The 24,439-nt window shown below is 44.6% G+C and overlaps 1 protein-coding gene across 1 annotated transcript in view; it reads left to right on the top strand.

The window, feature by feature from the left end:
- The window catches only part of LOC139253819 (low-density lipoprotein receptor-related protein 1-like), a 2,398,725-nt gene that overhangs the window by 1,154,912 nt on the left and 1,219,374 nt on the right, over nucleotides 1–24,439 (top strand). Inside the window, exon 17 of the mRNA XM_070873585.1 lies at nucleotides 24,056–24,196. Coding sequence (XP_070729686.1) covers nucleotides 24,056–24,196 — 141 coding nt within the window. The remainder of the gene's footprint in view (nucleotides 1–24,055; nucleotides 24,197–24,439) is intronic.

The raw sequence follows: 24,439 nt of genomic DNA on the forward strand, positions 1-24,439 counted from the left end.
ATTTAGTGAATTGGCCTCAACAACTTTCTGTGGTAGAGAATTCCACAGGTTCACCACTCTCTGGGTGAAGAAGTTTCTCCTCATCTCAGTCCTAAATGGCTTACCCCTTATCCTTAGACTGTGACCCCTGGTTCTGGACTTTCCCAACATTGGGAACATTCTTCCTGCATCTAACCTGTCTAAACCCATCAGAATTTTAAACGTTTCTATGAGGTCCCCTCTCATTCTTCTGAACTCCAGTGAATACAAGCCCAGTTGATCCAGTCTTTCTTGATAGGTCAGTCCCGCCATCCCGGGAATCAGTCTGGTGAACCTTCGCTGCACTCCCTCAATAGCAAGAATGTCCTTCCTCAGGTTAGGAGACCAAAACTGTATACAATACTCCAGGTGTGGCCTCACCAAGGCCCTGTACAACTGTAGCAACACCTCCCTGCCCCTGTACTCAAATCCCCTCGTTATGAAGGCCAACATGCCATTTGCTTTCTTAACCGCCTGCTGTACCTGCATGCCAACCTTCAATGACTGATGTACCATGACACCCAGGTCTCGTTGCACCTCCCCTTTTCCTAATCTGTCACCATTCAGATAATAGTCTGTCTCTCTGTTTTTACCACCAAAGTGGATAACCTCACATTTATCCACATTATACTTCATCTGCCATGCATTTGCCCACTCACCTAACCTATCCAAGTCGCTCTGCAGCCTCATAGCATCCTCCTCGCAGCTCACACTGCCACCCAACATAGTGTCATCCACAAATTTGGAAATACTACATTTAATCCCCTCGTCTCAATCATTAATGTACAGTGTAAACAGCTGGGGCCCCAGCACAGAACCTTGCGGTACCCCACTAGTCACTGCCTGCCATTCTGAAAAGTACCCATTTACTCCTACTCTTTGCTTCCTGTCTGACAACCAGTTCTCAATCCATGTCAGCACACTACCCCCAATCCCACGTGCTTTAACTTTGCACATTAATCTCTTGTGTGGGACCTTGTCGAAAGCCTTCTGAAAGTCCAAATATACCACATCAACTGATGTGAATAACCTGCAATTCACATTATGAGTGGCTAAATTTAATAGAAAGTGAGCAAAGCAGGCATCACTTTGAAACCATTTTTTAAACTGGCATTGCATATTTGTAGAATTAAATGTTACTCCGCGCAAAGGTACTTTCATTTTTCATGTTGTGCCATTGTCACATAAGAAAACATGGAAGAGAAAAGGATTTAAGGCTAATTAAATTGGCTTCTTTGATAACAACATGGAGGGGGAAATCCCTTCAGGCCTGTATTCCGGCCTTGAATGGTCACCACGCAAGGAACACATGCCCCAACCAGGAGGTCCGTGGCTGGTCCGAAATTGGGCATCGGGCCTCATTAGCATCATTAGAGCGAGCTGCCAGCACCTATCACAACTCCAATGACAGCTCGGCAACTTAAAAAAGATGAATGTCAGGCCACATCCGACGCTTCACCGGAAAATGATTACAATCGGGAAAGTCGGACTCAAAAACACATGTGATAGGACAAACACATTGTGGTAAAGTAAATCTACCTATTATTCCAAAAGATTGTACTTCAGTGAGATTTTTGTTGCAAAATAAAAAAGCAGTCATTTACTGAACTTTTTCATATGCAAACTGACAACATTTTTTTTCTCCAGTCGTTGTTCAATCAAAAGTGTCTCGAGCTAGGATCTTTAATCTAACATAATTGCATTTGAGTTTGCAGACCCATAAGATCATTCATATCCTCCAATACATATATCAATTGAAATCTAAAAGTACAAACACTTCTTGGGCCTTGATACTGAAATGGACCTCTGTGTTATTAGGTACAGCGTTGCCTGTTTGAAGTCTTTGTTTTATACAAAACTGACAATGCTGCCAAACTGCTTTTATTCAGGAGCAGCCAAATCAAATATTGGCATGTGATGGATACAATGAAAAGGTTTAAATTTACTGTGTTAGTCATGGTTTACATATGATGCTAAGCAGTTTAAAAAAATCTATCCGTATCGACCAAATGTGCTTTGTATGCTATTGGCACCATTACAGTCTCAAGGGACAACATAAATGGATGTGCCCACTGTAATAATCCTAATATGTTTACACTGGTGCTCTGCAGAAAAAGCAATTGATTGAATGGATTGGAAATTTCTCTTTTTAGTGCTCAAGACTATGGCCCCAAGTTTCCACACGACAAAAAACGGGCGCCCCTCCGAGCTGGGCACCCGTTTTTTGTGCCGAAAACGGCGCCGGAAAAAAAACGCGCGATTCTGGAGCGCCCTGCAGCTCCATGTCTGATTGGCGCGGTGCCCAGGGGGCGGAACCTACCACTCGCGCCGATTTTGTAAGTAGGAGGGGGCGGGTACCATTTAAATTAGTTTTTTTCCTGCCGGCAACCCTGCGCGTGCGCATTGGAGCGTTCACGCACGCGCAGTGTGAAGGAAACATTGGCACGCGGCCATTTTTGTAGTTCTTTGTAGCTGTTTAATTTTTGAACATTTTTTAATAAAAGCACATTGCCATCAGCACATCAGCACTGAGGCTTCCTGCAGCAGTGAGAAGGTGCAGGAAGCCTCAGAAAGTTGAGGCAGTCGTTTCCCGACGGCCTCCCCCCCCCCCCTGCCGTCGGGAATGGCTGCTCAACTTGTGAGGCTTCCTGCAGCCTTCTCACTGTCTCCTTCCCCCCCTCCCGCCCGCCGTCTGGAACGGCTTCCTCCCCCCCCCCGCGGGAACGAACGGCTGCCTCCTCCCCCCCCCCCCCCGTGGGAACGAACGGCTGCCTCCTTCCCTCCCCCCCCCCCTGCGGGAACGAACGGCTGCCTCCTTCCCCCCCCCCCCCCCCCGCAGGAACGAACGGCTGCCTCCTCCCCCCCCCCGCAGGAACGAACGGCTGCCTCCCCCCCCCCCCCCGCGGGAACGAACGGCTGCCTCCCCCCCCCCCCCCGCGGGAACGAACGGCTGCCTCCCCCCCCCCGCGGGAACGAACGGCTGCCTCCTCCCCCCCCCCCCCGCGGGAACGAACGGCTGCCTCCCCCCCCCCCCCCCCCCCCCCCGCTGGCGGGAACGGCTGCCTCCTCCCCCCCCCCCCCGCGGGAACGAACGGCTGCCTCCCCCCCCCCCCCCCCCCGCTGGCGGGAACGGCTGCCTCCTCCCCCCCCCCCCCGCGGGAACGAACGGCTGCCTCAACTTGTGAGGCTTCCTGCAGCATTCTCCCTGCCTGAAGCACTTTCACACAGGTAGGAAGATGGTTTATTTAATCTTTTCTTTGCTTATAACTGTTTATTCAGGTTGGATTTATTTGTATAATATTTGTATAAGTATAAATAAGGATTTATTGTAGAATTTAACGACTTCCCTTCCCCCCCCCCCCCCCCCCACCTCGTTCTGGACGCCTAATTTGTAACCTGCGCCTGATTTTTTAATGTGTAGACAAGGTTTTTTCAGTTCTACAAAAATCTTCACTTGCTCCATTCTAAGTTAGTTTGGAGTACGTTTTCACTGTGGAAACTTTCAAATCAGGCGTCAGTGGCCGGACACGCCCCCTTTTGAAGAAAAAATTCTGTTCCAAAGTGAAACTGTTCTAACTGACCAGAACTGAAGAAAATAAAATGTGGAGAATTGCGATTTCTAAGATAGTCCGTTCTCCACCAGTTGCTCCTAAAAATCAGGCGCAAATCATGTGGAAACTTGGGCCCATTGGCTTTTGGTGGCACATTCAGGAAGTGGATTACAATCCTGATACACAAATTCCACACCCACGCTTTACACCAGTGGCTTCAGCTGCCCTGCATTCCTGAGGGGTGTGGGGGATGAAACATGGATGCCCCTATCTCCCATCCTCTTTACCTTGCCATTGAACCCCATGTGATGTGCATCTAAACAAATCCAAGCATCCAAACAGCACAGACAGCAGGGACTCTGGAAAAATATGTCCCTATATTCTGACATATTACTGTGATTTGTAACCAATCCAATCATCCACTCCCCAACATCTTTAAATGCATCAGCAAATTTGGATGACTCTCTGGTTACACACTCAACGACTCTAAAACCATGCACAAATTTGGCAGTCCTAGTTCTTTTCGCAATCCGGCTTTAGATACTTTGGTATCAGAATGAAATTCACCATTTTGTACAAAAAGAACTCTCGAGCCCGACCACCCACCGCCCCCCCACCCCACCCTCTTCCATTCAATATAAATACCAATCTAACTAGATGGAATAACTTGTCAACAAAAAAGAGATGATCGTCTCCCAACACCATCTACCTATTTCAGATAATGCCTGGCAAGGTAAAGAAATAAATTGCATTTATATAGTACCTTGCTAAGTCTTCAGGCCAATGAATTATTTTTAGCAGTGTAGTTACTGTTCTAGTTTACACACAGCAAGGTCCCACAAACAGCAATAAGATCAATGATCAGTTAATCGGTATTGGGGTTAGCTTAATGCTTACTAGAGAACACAAGGGGGCCAAAATTACCCATGGCCCCGATTGTGAGCGGCATGCTTCCAGGGGGCTGGGACTTCCTGCGCCTGGCTCGGAGGTTCCACCCCCGACATGGAATTGGGCCGTGCGCACCTCCATGGAAACGGAGCGCTATCTGCGGTGCTCCACTTCCTTGGAGGGATGCTCTCGGGATGGCAGCGCAGCGCTGAGGCCAGTTCTACGCAGAGCATCCACATGTTGCTAATGCGCTACAACATCCCTCCCCTTCAATTAAAAGAGAGGTCCGCTGCACACTCTGCAGGCCCTTTGATGGCTGCCACTGGGCCACCAGGGATGCGATTGACTGGGCCAGCAGTCCGGCACCCAAAACAGAGTGCTGGGCTGCACGATGGGGGCCCGGTCGATGCGAAAAACATAATTGTGGGGCTGGCGCAATAGTCAGATGAGAAATTAAAACAGGGGTCCAGGTCGCAAAAGGCCTCCCCTTTAAGGGGTGCCCTGGTAGTGAATTTCTGCCAGCTTCTCAACCCATGGGGCACGAAGGGGTCGATGCGCACAGCGCAAACGGCGATAACATAATTGCCGGTTGCGCACTTGCCCAGGGCACTAATCATGGGGTGTGTCACTGCTGGGACAGTGCCCCCATATCTCCAGAGCAAGTTCCCCAGAGGTGCTCCCTCCTCTCCAGGGTGAAAATGCCATTGCGCCCCATTTGCGCCCCCCCTGGAGGCGCTAACAGGGCTATAAAAAGGAGCAATTTTGGCCCACAATAGTTCTTCTTTATTCTTCCTCGAATATTTCTGCGGGATATGTATGAACACCGAAACAGATAGATGGGTCTTCGGTTTAATTGTCTGGAATTTGTTGTCAATGGTGAAGTGACGGCAATCTCTGCTGACCTCGAAGAATGCTTCCAACAAAGATCTGGCGATGTTTGTGACATCAATTTCAGCTGTCCCGAACTAAGTTTGAATCTGGGGCCAAAGCAAGAGAATCACCAGCGTCCAGCAACAGTGATGAAATCAAGCTGGCTAAACAGCCAATCACATTGAAGAATTCTCACAGACCGCAAACCAGGAAGTAAAATGAACAGATTATAATTTACTTTTAATAAAATTTTACAGACAGCAAAATAAAGATAGGGACATATGCATAGGAATAAGGTAAAAACTGAAATATTGGAAACAAACTAAAAAAATCAAAAACTTGTAATTCCTAATTACATTAGTGGAAAAATGTGATATTCCACAAAAATAGAATTAGTTTTTCAAGGCCAGAACAGTTGTTTAGCAGTCAGTCTGCTGTTAAAAACCTAGTTATATCTCTTTCAACAAGGCTTAACATTTAAGCGGGGTTTAATAGCGATATTCCATGATAAAAAGGGAGGAAGCATTTGGCAGTTCAAGATTTGAATTGATTATTGGCTCTGGAAAGTTCTACAGTGCAACCGATGGCAGAGCAGGGAATGACTGACCACAACATAGAAATATAGAAACATAGAAAATAGGTGCAGGGTAGGCCATTCGACTCTTCGAGCCTGCACCACCATTCAATAAGATCATGGCTGATCATTCACCTCAGTACCCCTTTCCTGCTTTGGCTCCATACCCCTTGATCCCTTTAGCTGTCAGGACCATATCTAACTCCCTCTTGAATATATCTAATGAACTGGCATCAACAACTCTCTGCAGCAGAGAATTCCACAGGTTAGCAACTCTCTGAGTAAAGAAGTTTCTCCTCATCTCGGTCATAAATGGCTTACCCCTTATCCTTCGACTGTGACCCCTGATTCTGGACTTCCCCAACATTGGGAACATTCTTACTGCATCGAACATATCCAATCCCGTCAGAATTTTATGTGTTTCTATGAGATCCCCTCTCATTCTTCTAAACTCAGTGAATACAGGCCCAGTCGATCCAGTCTCTCCTCATATGTCAGTCCCGCCATCCCGGAAATCAGTCTGGTGAACCTCAATAGTAAGAACGCCCCTCCTCAAAACTGAACACAATATTCCAGTTGAGGCCTCACCAAGGCCCAGTATAGCTGCAGTAAGACCTCCCTGCTCCTATACTCAAATCCCCTAGCTATGAAGGCCAACATGCCTTTTGCCTTCTTCACCGCCTGCTTTACCTGCATGCCAACTTTCAATGACTGATGAACCATGACACCCAGATCTCGTTGCACTTCCCCTTTTCCTAATCTGCCGCCACTCAGATAATAGTCTGCCTTCATGTTTTTGCCACCAAAGTGGACAACCTCACATTTATCCACATTCTACTGCATCTGCCATGCATTTGCCCACCTACCTAACCTGTCCAAGTCACCCTGCAGCCTCTTAGCATCCTCCTCACAGCTCACACCGCCACCCAGCTTAGTGTCATCTGCAAACGTGGAGATATTACACTCAATTCCTTCATCTAAATCATTGATGTACATTGTAAATAGCTGGGGTCCCAGCACTGAGCCCTGCGGCACCCCACTATTCACTGCCTGCCATTCTGAGAAGGACACATTTATCCCGACTCTCTGCTTCCTTTCTGCCAACCAGTTCTCTATCCACGTCAATACATTACCCCTAATACCATGTGCTTTAATTTTGCACACTAATCTCTTGTGTGGGTCCTTGTCAATAGTCTTTTGAAAACCAAATACACCACATCCACTGGTTCTTCCTTGTCCACTCCACGTTTATCTGCGCATGCACTAAATCCTAAAGTTGCTGTCAGTTTCGGAGGGATAATGACGGAAAATGCAAACTAAGTGGCTTGCCCAGCGGAGCTGATCAAGTGCAGGCAACGGAAAGATCATGCGGCAAACCAGTCCCACCCACCCCTTCCCTCAACGACTATCTGTCCCACCTGTGACAGGGACTGTGGTTCTCATATTGGACTGTCCAACCTCCTAAGAACTCATTTTCAGAGTGGAAGCAAGTTTTCCTCGATTCTGAGGGACTGCCTATGATGATGATGACATTCCCACCACAAAACCCAGGCCATTGTCTCATCCAAAGGCTTTCGACAAGGTCCCACACAAGAGATTAATGTGCAAAGTTAAAGCACATGGGATTGGGGGTAGTGTACTGACGTGGATTGAGAACTGGTTGTCAGTCAGGAAGCAAAGAGTAGGAGTAAATGGGGACTTTTCAGAATGGCAGGCAGTGACAAGTGGGGTACCGCAAGATTCTGTGCTGGGGCCCCAGCTGTTTACACTGTACATTAATGATTTAGACGAGGGGATTAAATGTAGTATCTCCAAATTTGCAGATGACACTAAGTTGGGTGGCAGTGTGAGCTATGAGGCTGCAGAGTGAATTGGATAGGTTAGGTGAGTGGGCAAATGCATGGCAGATGAAGTATAATGTGGATAAATGTGAGGTTATCCACTTTGGTGGTAAAAACAGAGAGACAGACTATTATCTGAATGGTGACAGATTAGGAAAAGGGGAGGTGCAACGAGACCTGGGTGTCATGGTACATCAGTCATTGAAGGTTGGCATGCAGGTACAGCAGGCGGTTAAGAAAGCAAATGGCATGTTGGCCTTCATAGCGAGGGGATTTGAGTACAGGGGCAGGGAGATGTTGCTGCAGTTCTACAGGACCTTGGTGAGGCCACACCTGGAGTATTGTGTACAGTTTTGGTCTCCTAACTTGAGGAAGGACATTCTTGCTATTGAGGGAGTGCAGCGAAGGTTCACCAGACTGATTCCCGGGATGGTGGGACTGACCTATCAAGAAAGACTGGATCAACTGGGCTTGTATTCACTGGAGTTCAGAAGAATGAGAGGAGACCTCATAGAAACATTTAAAATTCTGACGGGTTTGGACAGGTTAGATGCAGGAAGAATGTTCCCAATGTTGGGGAAGTCCAGAACCAGGGGTCACAGTCTGAGGATAAGGGGTAAGCCATTTAGGACCGAGATGAGGAGAAACTTCTTCACCCAGAGAGTGGTGAACCTGTGGAATTCTCTACCACAGAAGTTGTTGAGGCCAATTCACTAAATATATTCAAAAGGGAGTTAGATGAAGTCCTTACTACTCGGGGGATCAAGGGGTATGGCGAGAAAGCAGGAATGGGGTACTGAAGTTGCATGTTCAGCCATGAACTCATTGAATGGCGGTGCAGGCTAGAAGGGCCGAATGGCCTACTCCTGCACCTATTTTCTATGTTTCTATGTTTCTAAAAGAGAAATGTCAAGAGGTATGGAGAAGATCCTTAACATCACAACTGCAGCAAAATGCACAAAGGCTAATGTTCAAACCTCACAAATATTACACCCAACATAAACTCCACAAAGTTCCACAGCAGACAACTGCTGCAGGAACTGTGATTAGAATGGGACCCTCCTACATGTATTCTGATCATGCCATTCTTTACAGCAGTCCATGACACTATAAAGCCTATCACCAGTCTTGGACTGTTTGAGGACTAAGCTTGTTGTGCTTACCCACTGGAGAGCAAGAGCCCCCTGTAAAAAAGCAGGCCCACACAAGCGAACTCCTGCTTGTAATATACGGTGCATTTCTTCCTCTGTGCAGTCCTCCCCACAACAAATGCAGCTGAATTACATGTAGGGTGTATCTCAATCAGAATAAGTGGTGTTTGACCACCACCTGCAGCTGAAGTTGTTACTCAGTAATCTGGGACCCATTTTTAGCAGCTCGCTAACAACAACCTGCCCACTGACCATGAGGTACAATCTCCCTAGTTGATATGGCCACTGTTGAGCAGGGCCTTTCCTCCTGCAAACTGAACGAATTCCAAATTATCAAGACCAATCAACCTGTCTCAACCCTTTGACCTGCACTGCACTCCGTGCAAGCACAATCATACCAAGCAATCTGAATATATCAATGCACTCCTTCCGCAAGCACCAAGCAATCAAAATGTACAATGACTAATTAAATATATATCTAGATGTACACTATTGAGAATTCAATAAAAACGAAGGAAATATTTTCAGCCCCTGTATGTGATTGATGTCTTACTGCAAAAAGCAGCTATATAGTGGAACTGGGTTATATTATTTTAATGCCTTAAAAATATTGGCCCGGAATTTGCGGTCAGATGACTCCGACCACAAAATATTTACAGAAGTACCTGTTATTCCCGGAGTTTCGGAGACTTCTGGTTCTGGGCCTCTACGTAAAGGCTGCACAGAAGCCCACATATCACAGCAGCGTAAGCGCTTTGTACGCATCACTGGGATCATGTGGGCCGACCCAACCTATCAGAATTGGGGTATTCCCATTCATACTTATGATCAGTTCTATTTCTATGGAGCTGCCATAAGTATGAATGGGAATACCCCCTGTTGTGTATGTATAAAATAAGTGTATACCTTGTACACTCAATGTACAGTTACATAAGACCACTGAATGGATCTTCATACTGTATACACTATTCCTCTACCACCAGAGGGCGCAAGTGGTGGAGACCTAGGGGTCACCTGTACACTGCAGGTAACCAAGTATAAAAGTGAGCTCACCTGACTGTACCCTCATTCAGGAGCTGCAATAAATGGACGAAGGTCACAACAGTTCAAGTGCAATACCTTACCTCGTGGAGTCATTACTAGAGTGCTTACAGACACAATACCCCCAAAAACACACAAATACATTAAATAAATAAGAAAAACACATTACATCTTTAAAATTAATTGAACTGCAATTTAATGAAATATTTTATGCAAAACAAAAATGTGAATTTAAAAAATATATATTTTAACAGGGCTAAAAATAGACTTACCTGAATGGACAGAGTTTTTAATATATAAATGAATGATAACATTTTATTTTTCTAATTTTTAAAAGTTTTATGCTACTTTACCAAGAATTTGAAGCACATTCGCTGGGCAGGAGTTGGGCAAATAGCTCTTGGGCAAATAGCAGGGGCACTTCTCTTTTGGATGCGGTGGATCTGACATGAGGATTCTTGATCAATCGCAAGTTTCGGGTTTAGACGCATTGCGCTTTGCATACCGAGCTCCAGAATTTGGGCGGCCTCTTGTACGTGCCTATAGGGGCCGCTCATTCAGCCGCATTATCATTGTCCTGCTCAAAATTAACTTACAAGCTACCAATCTGTCAACTATCAGAGTTATTTGTTCGCTGGTGTCTATATATATATGCATGGGATTAGAGTTTCCACTTTGGGCGCAATCGGGAAATTGCACCTAAAATGCACTATTTAGTTGACATTTCAAGTTTTCAATAAAATTAATTTGCATCATCACAAAGATAAAATCTTCCATGAACCAGCGCAAAGGGGCAGCGTAATAGAACGTAATTGTTTCTTTTTTTCCTTTCTATTCAAAAAAATATTCCTTGATGTATTTAAGGGTGGTAACCTGGAGCAGTTTTATTGCTGCAGCTGAAACTGGATTTATCACCAAAGATAAGCATTTTTAATAAAAGTGTCTGGTATCCACCTGTGAGTAACCCGATTTAAAATCACTGAAAATGACTTTAAAAAATCACACTGCACCATTTAATACTTTCATTAATGTGCACGAGTAAGTTACTTCGTAAATAAAATATTTTTTGATATGAAAAAGCTTTTTAAAATGTGCCGACTAGTGCATGTGCGCCAAAGAAAATAAACGCAATTTGAAGGGCCTCCCTGAACCAGCGCAGTCATCGGAATCTCATAATTCTGACCTGGGGTCTTGGATAGTTTTGTGGGCGGGGCATGATCCGACATATTGAATCTTAAACCTAAGTTAGGGATCACGGAAATCACAAACCTAAGTGGTTTGGGGCATAACTCACTTACATTTAAAAATCCCCGATCTTTTATGTGGTTTGCTGACTCCGCCCAGATTATGCTTAATTAACTAATGAAAAGTCCACTGCATGAACTTAACATAGTTTCTCAAAGGTCTAACAATATTTAGGTATTTAGTTTGAGTGTGGAAGACATGGAGTGCGGGGGCGGCGGGGTGTAATTTTAACCTTACTCGCTGGGCGTGAAACCCACGGGATCAGGTAGAACATTGGTTTTACATCCCACCGAATATTATTCTCCATGGGGAGTAAAATCAGGCGAGGTATAAAAGCAGTGTTGCAACCTATCCCATTAGCTTCCCAATGGGTGGGTTAGGTTAAAATTGAACCGCTGTCTTTTGAAATAAAGAATTTGCCGCAACTCTCATGACCGCAGAACATGCCAAGAGCTTCACAGCCAGTGAAGTACTTTTGAACCTGTTTTAATATTGGGAACCATGACAGCCAATGTGGGCACAGCAAAGTCCTATAAACAGCAATGAGTGAAATGACCAGATGGTCTGTTTTTGGTAGATAAATTCAGCGGAACAGTGGGAGAATGCGCAGTTCTTCAAAAATGCCATGGGATCTTTTATGTCCACCTGCAAGATAAATAGGGCCTCGGCTTGATGGCGAAAAGAGAGTCAAGACTTTCAGTTGAAAATTCTGCTTAATGCACACTAAAAATGCAATAATTAAGCAAAATGACACTTGGTAATTGATCCCATCCCACCATAAAAGTGCAGTACTAAGACAGCTCCCTCGCATCATGGCAACCAGTGTGAACCAAATACTTCAACTAAAAAAAAAGATAAAAAAACAATAACAATAGCACCTTTAACGTAGCAAAATATCCCAAGGCACTCCACAGCAGTGTTATAGAAACATTGAAAATAGGTGCAGCAGTAGACCATTCGGCCCTTCGAGCCTGCACCACCATTCAATATGATCGTGACTGATCATGCACTTCAGTACCCCATTCCTGCTTTCGCTCCATACCCCTTGATTCCTTGAGCCGTAAGGGCCACATCTAACTCCCTTTTGAATATATCTAACAAATTGGCTTCAACAACTTTCTGTGGTAGAGAATTCCACAGGTTCACAATTCTTTGAGTGAAGAAATTTCCCCTCATCTCGGTCCTAAATGGCTTACCCCTTATCCTTAGATTGTGACCCCTGGCTCTGGACTTCCCCAACATCGGGAACATTCTTCCTGCATCTAACCAGTCCAATCACGTCAGAATTTTATATGTGTCTATGAGATCCCCTCTCATTCTTCTAAATTCCAGTGCATATAAGCCTAGTCGATCCAGTAATTCTTCATATGTCAGTCCTGCCATCCTGGGAATCAGTCTGGTGAACCTTCGCTGCACTCCCTCAAAAGCAAGAATATCCTTCCTCAGATTAGGAGACCAAAACTGCATACAATACTCAAGGTGTGGTCTCACCAAGGCCCTGCACAACTGCAGTAAGATCTCACTGCTTCTATACTCAAATCCCCTCACTATGAAGGCCAACATGCCATTTGCTTTCTTTACTGCCGGCTGTACCTGCATGCCTACCTTCAATGACTGATGTACCATGACACCCAGGTCTCGTTGCACCTCCCCTTTTACTAATCTGTCAGCATTCAGATAATAATCTGCCTTCCTGTTTTTGCCACCAAAGTGGATAATCTCACACTTATCCACATTATACTGCATCTGCCATGCATTTGCCCATTCACCTAACCTGTCCAAGTCCCCCTGCAACCTCCTAGCATCCTCCTCGCAGCTCGCACTGCCACCCAGCTTAGTGTCATCTGCAAACTTGTGGATATTACATTCAATTTCTTTGTCTAAATCATGAATGTATATTGTAAATAGCTGGGGTCCCAGCACTTAACCTTGCGGCACCCCACGAGTCACTGCCTGCCATTCTGAAAAGGACCCGTTTATTCCTACTCTTTGCTTCCTATCTGCCAACCAGTTCTCTATCCACGTCAATACCATGTGCTTTAATTTTGCACACTAATCTCCTGTGTGGGATCTTTTCAAAAGTCTTTTGAAAGTCCAAATACACCACATCCACTGGTTCTCCCTTATCCACTCTACTAGTTACATCCTCAAAAAACTCTAGAAGATTTGTCAAGCATGATTCCCCTTTCATAAATCCATGCTGACTTGGACCGATCCTGTCACTGCTTTCCAAATGCACTGCTATTACATCTTTAATAATTGATTCCAGCATTTTCCCCACCACCGATATCAGGCTAACCAGTCTATAATTCCCTGTTTTCTCTCTCCCTCCTTTTTTAAAAAGTGGTGTTACATTAGCTACCCTCCAGTCCATAGGAACTGATCCAGAGTCCATATAAAACAAAATTTGACACCGAGCCACATAAGGAGATATTAGGGCACATGACCAAAAGTTTAGTCAAAGAGGTAGGTTATAAAGAGTGTTTTAAAGGAGGAAATAGAGGTGGAGAGGTTTGAGGAGGGAATTTCAGAGCTTAGCTCCTAGGCAGCTGAAGGCATGGCCACTAATGGTGGCGCGATTGAAATCGGGGATGCATAAGAGGCCAGAATTAGAGGGGTGCAGAGATCTTGGAACATTGTGGAGCTGGAGGAGATTAGAGATAGGGAGGGGTGAGTTCATGGAGGGATTTGAAAACAAGGATGAGCATTTTTAAATCGAGACATTGTTTAACCGGGTAATCAATTCAGACTAAAGCCAAACTCAGAGGGAAAGTAGATTGAGAATCATGACTTTGATTCAGTTTTGTTTCTCACATCATTTTTATATCAAAGAGGATGACAACGTGTACTTAATTTTTTTTTTTGCATTTTCATGAACTCAGTAATTGCACCCATGGAAAGCCTTCATGATAAAACTAGTTCTTTTCTCCCGTCTTTACGCATGCTCTCAAATTGTGTGGTTGTGAAGGCATAATGAAGGTTCATGTGGAGTTCAGACTATGTTGCTTTTGTAATATTTAAAAAGTTTGATCAACAGTTTTCATTCAAAATGTAAGTGCACAATAGCCTTTTGCCCTTCAGTTAATGGGAATGTCAATTCTGATTTTTGTGCAGTTACATGTTTTAAAGTTTTAATTATAGCATTTATTTCATTCATCAACTTTGATGTGACTGCAGATAGATAGAATAAACTAGTTATAAAGAACAAAAGTCAACATTTCCAGCAATCATCTGCCCAAACCAATTTAAAACTGAGTTGAGAAGGAATTTCTTCTCCCAGAGGGTTGTGAATCTGTGGAATTCTCTACCCAAGGAACCACTTCAGGTTAGCTCATTGAATGTATTCAAGTCACAGATAGATAGATTTTTAACCAATAAGGGAATTAAGGGTTATGGGGAGCGGGCGGGTAAGTGGAGCTGAGTCCACGGCCAGATCAGCCATGATCTTGTTAGATGGCCTACTCCTGTTCCTAATTCTTATGTTCTTATGTTCTTATTAATGTTGGGGAAGTCCAGAACCAGGGGACACAGTCTAAGGATAAGGGGGAAGCCATTTAGGACTGAGATGAGGAGGAATTTCTTCACCCAGAGAGTGGTGAACCTGTGGAATTCTCTACCACAGAAAGTTGTTGAGGCCAATTCACGAAATATATTCAAAAAGGAGTTAGATGTAGTCCTTACTACTAGGGGGATCAAGGGGTATGGCGAGAAAGCAGGTATGGGGTACTGAAGTTGCATGTTCAGCCATGAACTCATTGAATGGCAGTGCAGGCTCGAAGGGCCGAATGGCCTAATCCTGCACCTATTTTCTATGTTTGTATGTTTCTATTATTATGATCTACAGGAAAACCCTGTTTTTCTGCTATTGACAACAGCTTTCAAAACTTCAAGATTAGACAAATATAAGATGGAATTCTGTTGTAAAAAGTGAAATTTGAAACAGCTCAATCATCCTTCAGCACATTGTAAAAACTAAAAATAATCTGATGGAGAGTCACAGATGAAATCATATGTGGCAATGATTCTCATAATGACATTGAATTTGCAGCACAGAGCAGGTCATTCGGCCCAACTGGTCTATGCCAGTGTTTATGCTCCACACAAGCTTCCTCCACCTTGCACCATCTCACCTTATCGCCGTATTCTTCTCTTATTTTCTCTCTCATGTACTTATCTAGCTTCCCATTAAATGCATTTGTGCTATTCTCCTAGTAAAGGATCCCCTCGGATGAGTGATCATAACATGGTTGAATTTCAAATTCAGATGGAGGGTGAGAAAGTTGGATCTTAAACCAGTGTACTAATCTTAAATAAAGGAGACGATGAAGGTATGAGGGAAGAGTTGGCTAAAGTAGACTGAGAAAACAGATTAAAGTGTAGGACGGTTGATGAACAGTGCTGTACATTTAAGGAGATATTTCACAACTCTCAAGAAAAATATATTCCAGTGAGGAGGAAAGGGTGTAAAGAAAAGATAGCCATCTTTGGTTAATTAAAGAAGTAAAGGATGGTATCCAATTAAAAACAAAGTGGCCAAAACTAGTTGGAGGACAGAAGATTGGGAAGCTTTTACAAGCCAGCAGAAAATGACTAAAAAAATGATTAAGAAAGGGAAGATAGACTATGAAAATAAACTAGCACAAAATATAAAAGCAGACAGCAAGAGTTTCTATAGATATATAAAAAGGAAAAGAGTGGCTAAAGTAAATGTTGGTCCCTTAGAGGACGAGACTAAGGAATTAGTAATGGGGAACATGGAGATGGCAGAAACTCTGAACAAATATTTTCTATCAGTCTTTACGGTAGAGGACACTATCGATATCACAATAGTGGATAGTTAAGGGGCTATAGAGGGGGAAGGAACTTAACACAATCACAATCACTAAGGAGGTGGTACTCAGTAAGATAATGGGGCTAAAGGCAGATAAATCCCCTGGACCTGATGACTTGCATCCAAGGGTCTTAAGAGAAGTAACAGCAGGGTTAGTGGATGCATTGGTTGTAATTTACCAAAATTTCCTGGATTTTGGGGCAGACCCAGCAGATTGGAAAACTGCAAATATAATGCTGCTATTTAAAAAAAGGAGGCAGACAAAAAGCAGGAAACTATAGACCAGTTAGCCTAACATCTGTGGTTGGGAAAATGTTGGAGTCCATTACTCAAGAAGCAGCAGCATTTGGAAAAGCATAATTTGGTCAGGCAAAGTCAGCATGGATTTATGAAGGGCAGTCAAGTTTGACAAATTTGCTGGATGGATAAAGAGGAAACAGTGGATGTGGTGTATTTGGACTTCCAGAAGGCATTTGACAAGGTGCCACATAAAAGGTTACTGGACAAGATAAAAGTTCATGGGGTTGGGGGTAATATATTAGCATGGATAATGGATTGGCTAACTTACAGAAAACAGAGAGTCGGGATAAATGGTTCATTCTCGGGTTGGTAATTGTCATGTATGTAACTACAATGTAACACCACTGTATTACTGTATACACTCAACCTAGATGCACACCTTGACCACAAGGGGTGAACTTGTGGGAGACACTCCTTACCTGATCACACAGGTATAAAAAGGGAGGCCCCATGCAGGGTCATCGTCTTTGGAGTCCTGTGAATAAAGAGTTAAGGTCACAGAGTGACCTTGTCCCCAGAATGTGCCTCATGTGGTTTCATACTGTAGAGTAAGGACTTTACATTGGCGCCGAGAAACGGGAATTCACGACCCACGAGAATGGCCACCAGTAGCACAGAGGAACGGTACTGTGTTGGGGAAGACTGGGAAGATTTTGTCGAGAGGCTTCAGCAAAGCTTCGTTACGAAAGAATGGCTGGGGGATGCAGTGGCCGACAAGCGACGGGCTCATCTTTTGACCAGCTGCGGACCAAAGACTTATGCGCTCATGAAGGACTTACTAGCACCCGAAAAGCCGGCGAACAAAACCTTTGAAGAACTTAGCAAATTGATCGGGGAGCACCTCAACCGGCGAGTAGCATACATATGGCCCGACACAGATTCTACACCCACTGACGTCATGAAGGACAGAGCATACCGGACTTCGTAGCGGACCTCCGGCGCTTGGCCAGCCTCTGTAAGTTCACAGACGCCTGCAGGGGGGAGATGCAAAGGGACTTCTTTATCGAGGGCATCGGTCATGCAGGAATCTTCCGCAAATTAATTGAGACCAAGGATTTGATCTTGGAAGCGGCGGCATTGATAGCTGAAACTTTCATGGCGGGGGAGGAAGAGACGAAAATAATATAGGCGTGCAATTCTGCCTCTAACGCGGCGATGGATCAGCGAGTCAACATCATCAATACGATTCAGAGCCCCGCAGGCAGGCAGGGGCAGTCTGACACTCCCCAGGCTTCAACAGAGACAATGGCAAACTGAACGGACATTCATGCCATCACAGTGGACAATGCGGCCCGGGATGGGGCCATTAACACCCACTAATAGCTACTTATGAGCAGTCAAAGGGACAGTCAGTGCGGAATGCCTGGCCATAGTCCCTTTGTTCCCAACAATGGAAACTTTAACTCGTGCTGGAGATGTGGGGGAAAACACTCAGCTAGATCTTGCAGATTTCAACAGTTTGTCTGCAGGAACTGCAATCTCAGTGGCCACTTAGCTTGAATGTGCAGGAAGTATGTAACCAGACTAATATATGAGGCGGATGGACCAGAAGAGGGTTCTTTGAGGCAGGATGACTTTTGGGGCAAATCGATGGACGCCGAGGCTCAGCGGGTCCATGTGGCGAATATTCACAGTTCATACACCATAATGCCACCAATGATGATGAGGGTTTTATTAAACGGTATCCCTGTACACATGGAGCTGGACACTGGGGCCAGCCAGTCACTCATGGGCATTCAGCAATTTGAGAAGCTATGGCCACTTAAAGCCAGTAGACTCAAATTAGCACGTTTTGAGACACAATTACGGACTTACACTAAAGAAATCATTCCGGTGCTAGGCAGTACAATGTTGGCTTGTCACACACAATGGGTCAGTGAATCGGCTGCCGCTCTGGATTGTCCCGGGTAATGGTCCCGCACTGTTGGCGAGGAGCTGGTTAGCCGAGATGAACTGGAAATGGTGGAATGTTCACGCAATGTCATCTGTGGAGCGAAGTTCATGCTCACAAGTCCTATAACAATTCGATTCACTATTCCAACTTGGCATCAGGACTTTCAAAGGCACTAACGTAGTGATACACATCACCCGGATGCCAGGCCCGTGCACCACAAAGCCAGAGCGGTGCCGTATATGATGCGGGAAAAGATCGAGAGCGAATTGGACCGGCTTTTGAGAGAGGGCATCATCTCGCCTTTTCCAGCAATTGGGCGAGCCCCCCGTTCCATCCTAAAAGCGGATGGCTCTGTCAGAATCTGTGGTGACTACAAGGCCACCATCAATCGGGTGTCCCTGTAAGATCAATACCCGCTCCCGAGAGCGGAGGACCTCTTCGCCACACTCGCAGGCAGCAAGTTGTTCACCAAGTTGGACCTCACTTCAGCCTGTATGACCCAGGAACTGGGCGACGAATCTAAACTACTGACCACCATCACCACGCAAAAGGAACTATTCGTTTATAACAGGTGCCTGTTTGGCATTCGATCAGCGGCCACAATTTTTCAACGAAACATGGAAAGCCTGCTTAAATCTATTCCTGGAACGATCGTATTCCAGGACGACATCCTCATCACGGGTCGAGACACCGAGGAACACCTCCACAACCTGGAGGAGGTGCTACGCCAACTGGAACGGGTAGGCCTGCGACTCAAGAAGTCTAAATGTGTGTTCTTAGCTCCTGAGGTTGACTTTCTGGGCAGGAGGGTTGCTGCAGATGGGATTCGGCCCACCGAATCCAAAACAGAGGCGATTCGACGAGCACCCAGGCCCTGCAACACATCGGAGTTGCGTTCATTCCTGGGACTGTTGAACTATTTCGGGAAATTTCTGCCGAACTTGAGCACGTTGTTGGAGCCGCCACAAGTGCTCCTGTGTAAGGGTTGTGATTGGTTTTTGGGGGACTGTCAGGAACGGGCTTTTGATCGGACACGAAACCTACTTTGTTCAAACAAGTTGTTGACCCTGTACGACCTCTGTAAAAAATCGGTTCTGACATGTGATGCATCGTCCTATGGGGTTGGGTGCATGTTGCAGCAGGGCAATACTGAGGGTCAACTACAACCTGTGGCTTATGCCTCCAGGTCGCTCTCTCAAGCAGAACGGGGATATGGGATGGTTGAGAAGGAAGCGCTTGCATGTGTCTATCGTGTAAAAAAAATGCACCAGTACCTCTTCGGTAGGAAGTTTGAATTAGAGACGGACCACAAGCCATTAACATTCCTGTTGTCAGACAGCAAGGCTATTAATGCCAACGCATCAGCTCGTATACAGCGATGGGCTCTCACGCTGGCTGCTTATGACTACTCCATCCGGCACCAGCCCGGCACTGAAAATTGCACTGACGCGCTCAGCAGCCTTCCACTGGCCACCACTGAGGGAGCAGCGGAGCAAAGCGCCGAGATGGTCATGGCTGTCGATGCCTTTGACAGCGCAGGCTCCGCCATCACAGCTCGCCAGATCAAAATCTGGACAAACAGAGATCCCCTCCTATCCCTGATTAAGAAATGTGCCCTGACTGGGGATTGGGTGCCCGCACACGGAGCATGCGCTGAGGAGGTCAGACCGTTCCACAGACAGATGGATGAGCCTACTATGGGGCAGCCGGGTAGTTATGCCCAAAAAGGGCAGGGAGGCATTCATCAGGGAACTCCACAGCGAGCACCCAGGCATTGTGCTGATGAAGGCCAATGCCCGGTCACATGTTTGGTGGCCTGGAATTGATTCAGACCTGGAACACTGTGATTGCAGGTGCACAACGTGTGCCCAGCTGGGTAATGCCCCCAGGGAGGCCCCGTTCAGAGTGGCCCTGGCACACCAGGCCAAGGTCAAGCATTCATGTTGACTACGCGGGCCCGTTCATGGGTAAGATGTTCCTTATTGTGGTAGATGCGTACTCGAAATGGATCGAGTGCATCATTCTGAATTAATGTACATCATCCACGACAGTGGAAAGTCTACATGCGATCTTTGCAACCCATGGCTCCTACCTACAATGCCGCCTATCGCGTCTCCTGCTGGCCTATAGATCCCAACCACACTCACTCACGGGGGTCACGCCCGCAGAGCTACTAATGAAATGGACAATCAAAACTCGGTTGTCCCTCATTCACCCAGTCCTGTCCGACATAGTTGAGGGCAAGCGCAAGTCACAAAACGAGTACCATGACCAGAATTCGAGGGGGAGATGTATAGAAATAAATGATCCTCTATTCATCCTCAATCACGCCATGGGGCCCAAATGGCTTGATGGCACTGTAATTGACAAAGAGTGGAATAGGGTCATCGTGGTGAAACTCAACAATGGTCAGAGATGCCGTAAGCATCAGGACCGTAAAATAAAAGTTCAGCATTGACACGGAGGAACCTGAAGAAGACCATGAGATGGAGCTCACAACACCACCAGTGAACAAGCAACAAGAGCAATCAGAAGAATGCACAGTCCCTGCGGTCAGCCCAGACAGGCCGGAATCACCACAGGTGACAGACACTCACGTCAGTGTCCAACAACCAGAGCCCCAACTGTGGCGCTCCACGAGGGAGCGTAGACCACCTGAAAGACTAAACCTATGATCCCAATAAGACTTTGGGGGAGGAGGTGATGTCATGTATGTAACCACAATGTAACACCACTGTATTACTGTATACACTCAACCTAGATGCACACCTTGACCACAAGGGGTGAACTTGTGGGAGACACTCCTTACCTGATCACACAGGTATAAAAAGGGAGGTCCCACACAGGGTCTTTGGAGTCCTGTGAATAAAGAGTTAAGGTCACAGAGTGACCTTGTTCCCAGAATGTGCCTCGTGTGGTTTCATACTGTAGAGTAAGGACTTGACAGTAATCAGTAACTAGTGGGGTGCTGCAGGGATCAGTGCTGGGAATCCAACTATTTACAATCAATATTAACGAGTTGGAAGAATGGACTGAGTATAACATAGCCAAGTTTGCTGATGATACAAAGATGGGAGGAAAAGCAAATTGTGAGGAGGACACAAAAAATCTGCAAAAGGACATAGACAGGCTCAGTGAGTGGGCAAAAATTTGGCCCCCACAAGTGGAAACCTCTTTTTTGCATCTACCCCATGGAACCCCATCATAATTTTAAAGATCTCCATCAGAGAAAAGAGCCCCAGCTTGCACAATCTTTCCTGATAGTGATACTCTCTCAGGGATAGCTAACTTTTAAGCTGGCATTCACTTCACAAGCTCATCTAAGAAACCTAATCCCTGATTGAAGACATAAGGGTTGTTCTCTGGATTACTAAATTTCCTGAGGAATAGAGATTCATTTGAATTAAGTTAATACAATTGCAGAGAAGGTGTTTGTAAACTCTAAAGAAAATGGATTGCAACTACAGGACAGAAGCCACTAAGAATGTAGGAAACTATCAACAAACATAAGTTCAAATACATAGTTAAGAACTAATCATTGCTCCAGACAAAGTGTAAATGGGATGTATCCTTAAGAAGGAAGACAGATAAACTCCAAATGACTGATGGCATTTGTGATAGATGATGATTGGAAATTTAAAAAGCGAGTGGGTTAAATATAATTAAGCATTTTATCTTCTATTTCATTTCCAATTAAACTTAAAACTGAGACAAAACAAGCAAGAGAAAAGTATTCATATAAGTTCCACGAATGATATTTGTCTGAAATAAATAATATTTCTGAAAGTTGAAAACAAGGGAATGAGGGTGAGAAGATGTGAACATTCGTTAAAACTATTGCGTTTATTCAAATTCTATCAAGTATTTGCTTTTCTCTGGTTGTGTACTGTGACAAGCTTGCATAGGGTACAAAAAGGAAAATAATATAGAAGTGATGAGCAAATATACTGTTCCCTTTTATGTTTATTCAACAGTTCTGGTATGGTATTTTTTTAAATATTTTGATAGAAGTTATTTAGGCCTGGGCAACATTCAGGTTTGGGCTGATAAGTGGCAAGCAACATTTGTGCCACTCAAGTGCCAGGCAATGACTATCTCCAACAAAAGAGAGTCTAACCACAGTCCTTTGACATTGAATGGAATTACCATCACCAAATCCCCCACCATCAACATCCTAGTTGTTACCATTGACCAGCCACGTAAATACTGGACCAGCCACATAAATACTGTAGCTACAAGAGCAGGTCAGAGGTTGGGTATTCTGCAGCAAGTGTCTCGCCTCCTGGCTCACCAAAGCCTTTCCACCATCTACAAGGCACAAGTCAGGAATGTGATAGAATGCTCTCCACTTGTCTGAATGAGTGCAGCTTCAACAGCATTCAAGAAGCTCAACACCATCCAGGAAAAAGCAGCTAGCTTGATTGGCACCCTATCCACCACCTTTAACATTCATGTCCTCCACCACCGGCGCACCAGGCTGTAGTATGTACCATCTACAAGATGCACTGTAGCAACTCACCAAACCTTCTTCGACAGCACCTCCCAAATCCAGGACCTCTACCACCTAGACGGACAAGGGCAGCAGACGCATGGGAACACTATTACCTCCAAGCTTCCCTCCAAGTCACACACCATTCTGACTTGGAAATATATTGTCAATTCTTCATTGTTACTGGGTCAAAATCCTGGAACTCCCTCCCTAACAGTACCATGGGAGTAGTTTCACCTCATGGACTACAGCGGTTCAAGAAGATGGTTCACTACCACCTTTTCAAGGGCAATTGAGGATAGGCAATAAATGCTGGCCTTGCCAGCAATGGCCACATTTTATGAATGAATTTAAAAAAAGAAAGGATTCAATGATAATTCTATTATTGCTAGTAAGGTGTCCCTTATCTAGATCTTAGACATGACTATTTGCAGACTTAATTATATCTGTGATTGCTCTATTTGTGTGGATTAATATTCTGAGCCCAGGTTATGGTATCAAACGGAACACCTTTACTCATTGCGAATAGGCAGGCAGTTAGCCGAATGGCTCCATCAATGATGCTCTAAATCTATCCAGTAGGAGGTGTACAATGTTTATTTGGATCACTTCATCTTTGTCCCCATTGGGAAAGCAATTTGCTTCTGCTGTGTGCCCCCTTTTTATAACATGACTAAGGTGCAGAGGTCACGATCTGTAATACCACAATCTTGTACCCACGCTCTACCAATCCACTGTTGCTCTGGAGTAAAAGGTCTATCTGAAACATCTTTTAAATAGATGGTTATTTATGTTATTTTTGTTATGACAATGTTTTAATCTATCTATGCGTAATTATTTATTCTTTTTCTTTTCATTAAAATGTATGCCTTGATGTATTTGAATGGTAACCTGGTATAGTTTTATTAATGCAGCAAAAATATTTAATAATTATTTTATTTGCAAAAGTAAGCATTTTTAATAAGGGTGTCTAGTCATCCACCTGAGTAACATGATTTGAAATCGCTGAAAATGACCAAAAAAAGAAATATTAAATTACTTAGATTTTAAAACGTGCCTACTCGTGCTTGTTTACCTAAGCTTAACTTGAAGAGCCAGGTTTGTGGACGGGATTGATCCAGGCAAATCGAATCTTGAACCAGCATAAAAGATCGGCGAAAACACAAACGCTAGTGTTTTGGGGTGTAACTCATTTGCGTTTGAAATGGCTCGATCATTTCTGCTGGCTTGGCCAGTTTTGCCCGGATTACGCTGATATTGCAATGTAAACAAGAGGATACTCATGCTTGTGATATTTTAATCTTATTATTTACAACTGCAAATTTTTATAGTTCCAATCTTTATTGCTATATTTTTTTCCAGTAAAGACTGGCCCACCCACTCTTCAGCAATGCCACTTTGGAGAGTTTGCATGTAGAAATGGAAGATGTATTCAGGAACGTTGGAAATGTGATGGAGATAACGATTGCTTTGATGGCAGTGATGAAGATCAAGACATTTGCTGTATGTTTGAATTGCACATGGCTTTTTTTGGTTGCGTAATGTGAGCAAAGTAGGAGATAAATTGAATCTGAGCATGCCTTGTTACTTCATTAATTTGTTACCCTGTGTTCTATGGTTCGGTAAGATTTAATTAAAATGAAGACTATCATTTCAACTTTTCCATTTTGAGACAAATTTTCAAAGCAAACATTAAAATATTTTTAAGATTTTCGAATGTCTACAATTGACAGCCTAATCCACCAT

The sequence above is a fragment of the Pristiophorus japonicus genome, chromosome 3 (assembly GCF_044704955.1).
Source record: "Pristiophorus japonicus isolate sPriJap1 chromosome 3, sPriJap1.hap1, whole genome shotgun sequence".
Lineage (NCBI taxonomy): Eukaryota > Metazoa > Chordata > Chondrichthyes > Pristiophoridae > Pristiophorus > Pristiophorus japonicus.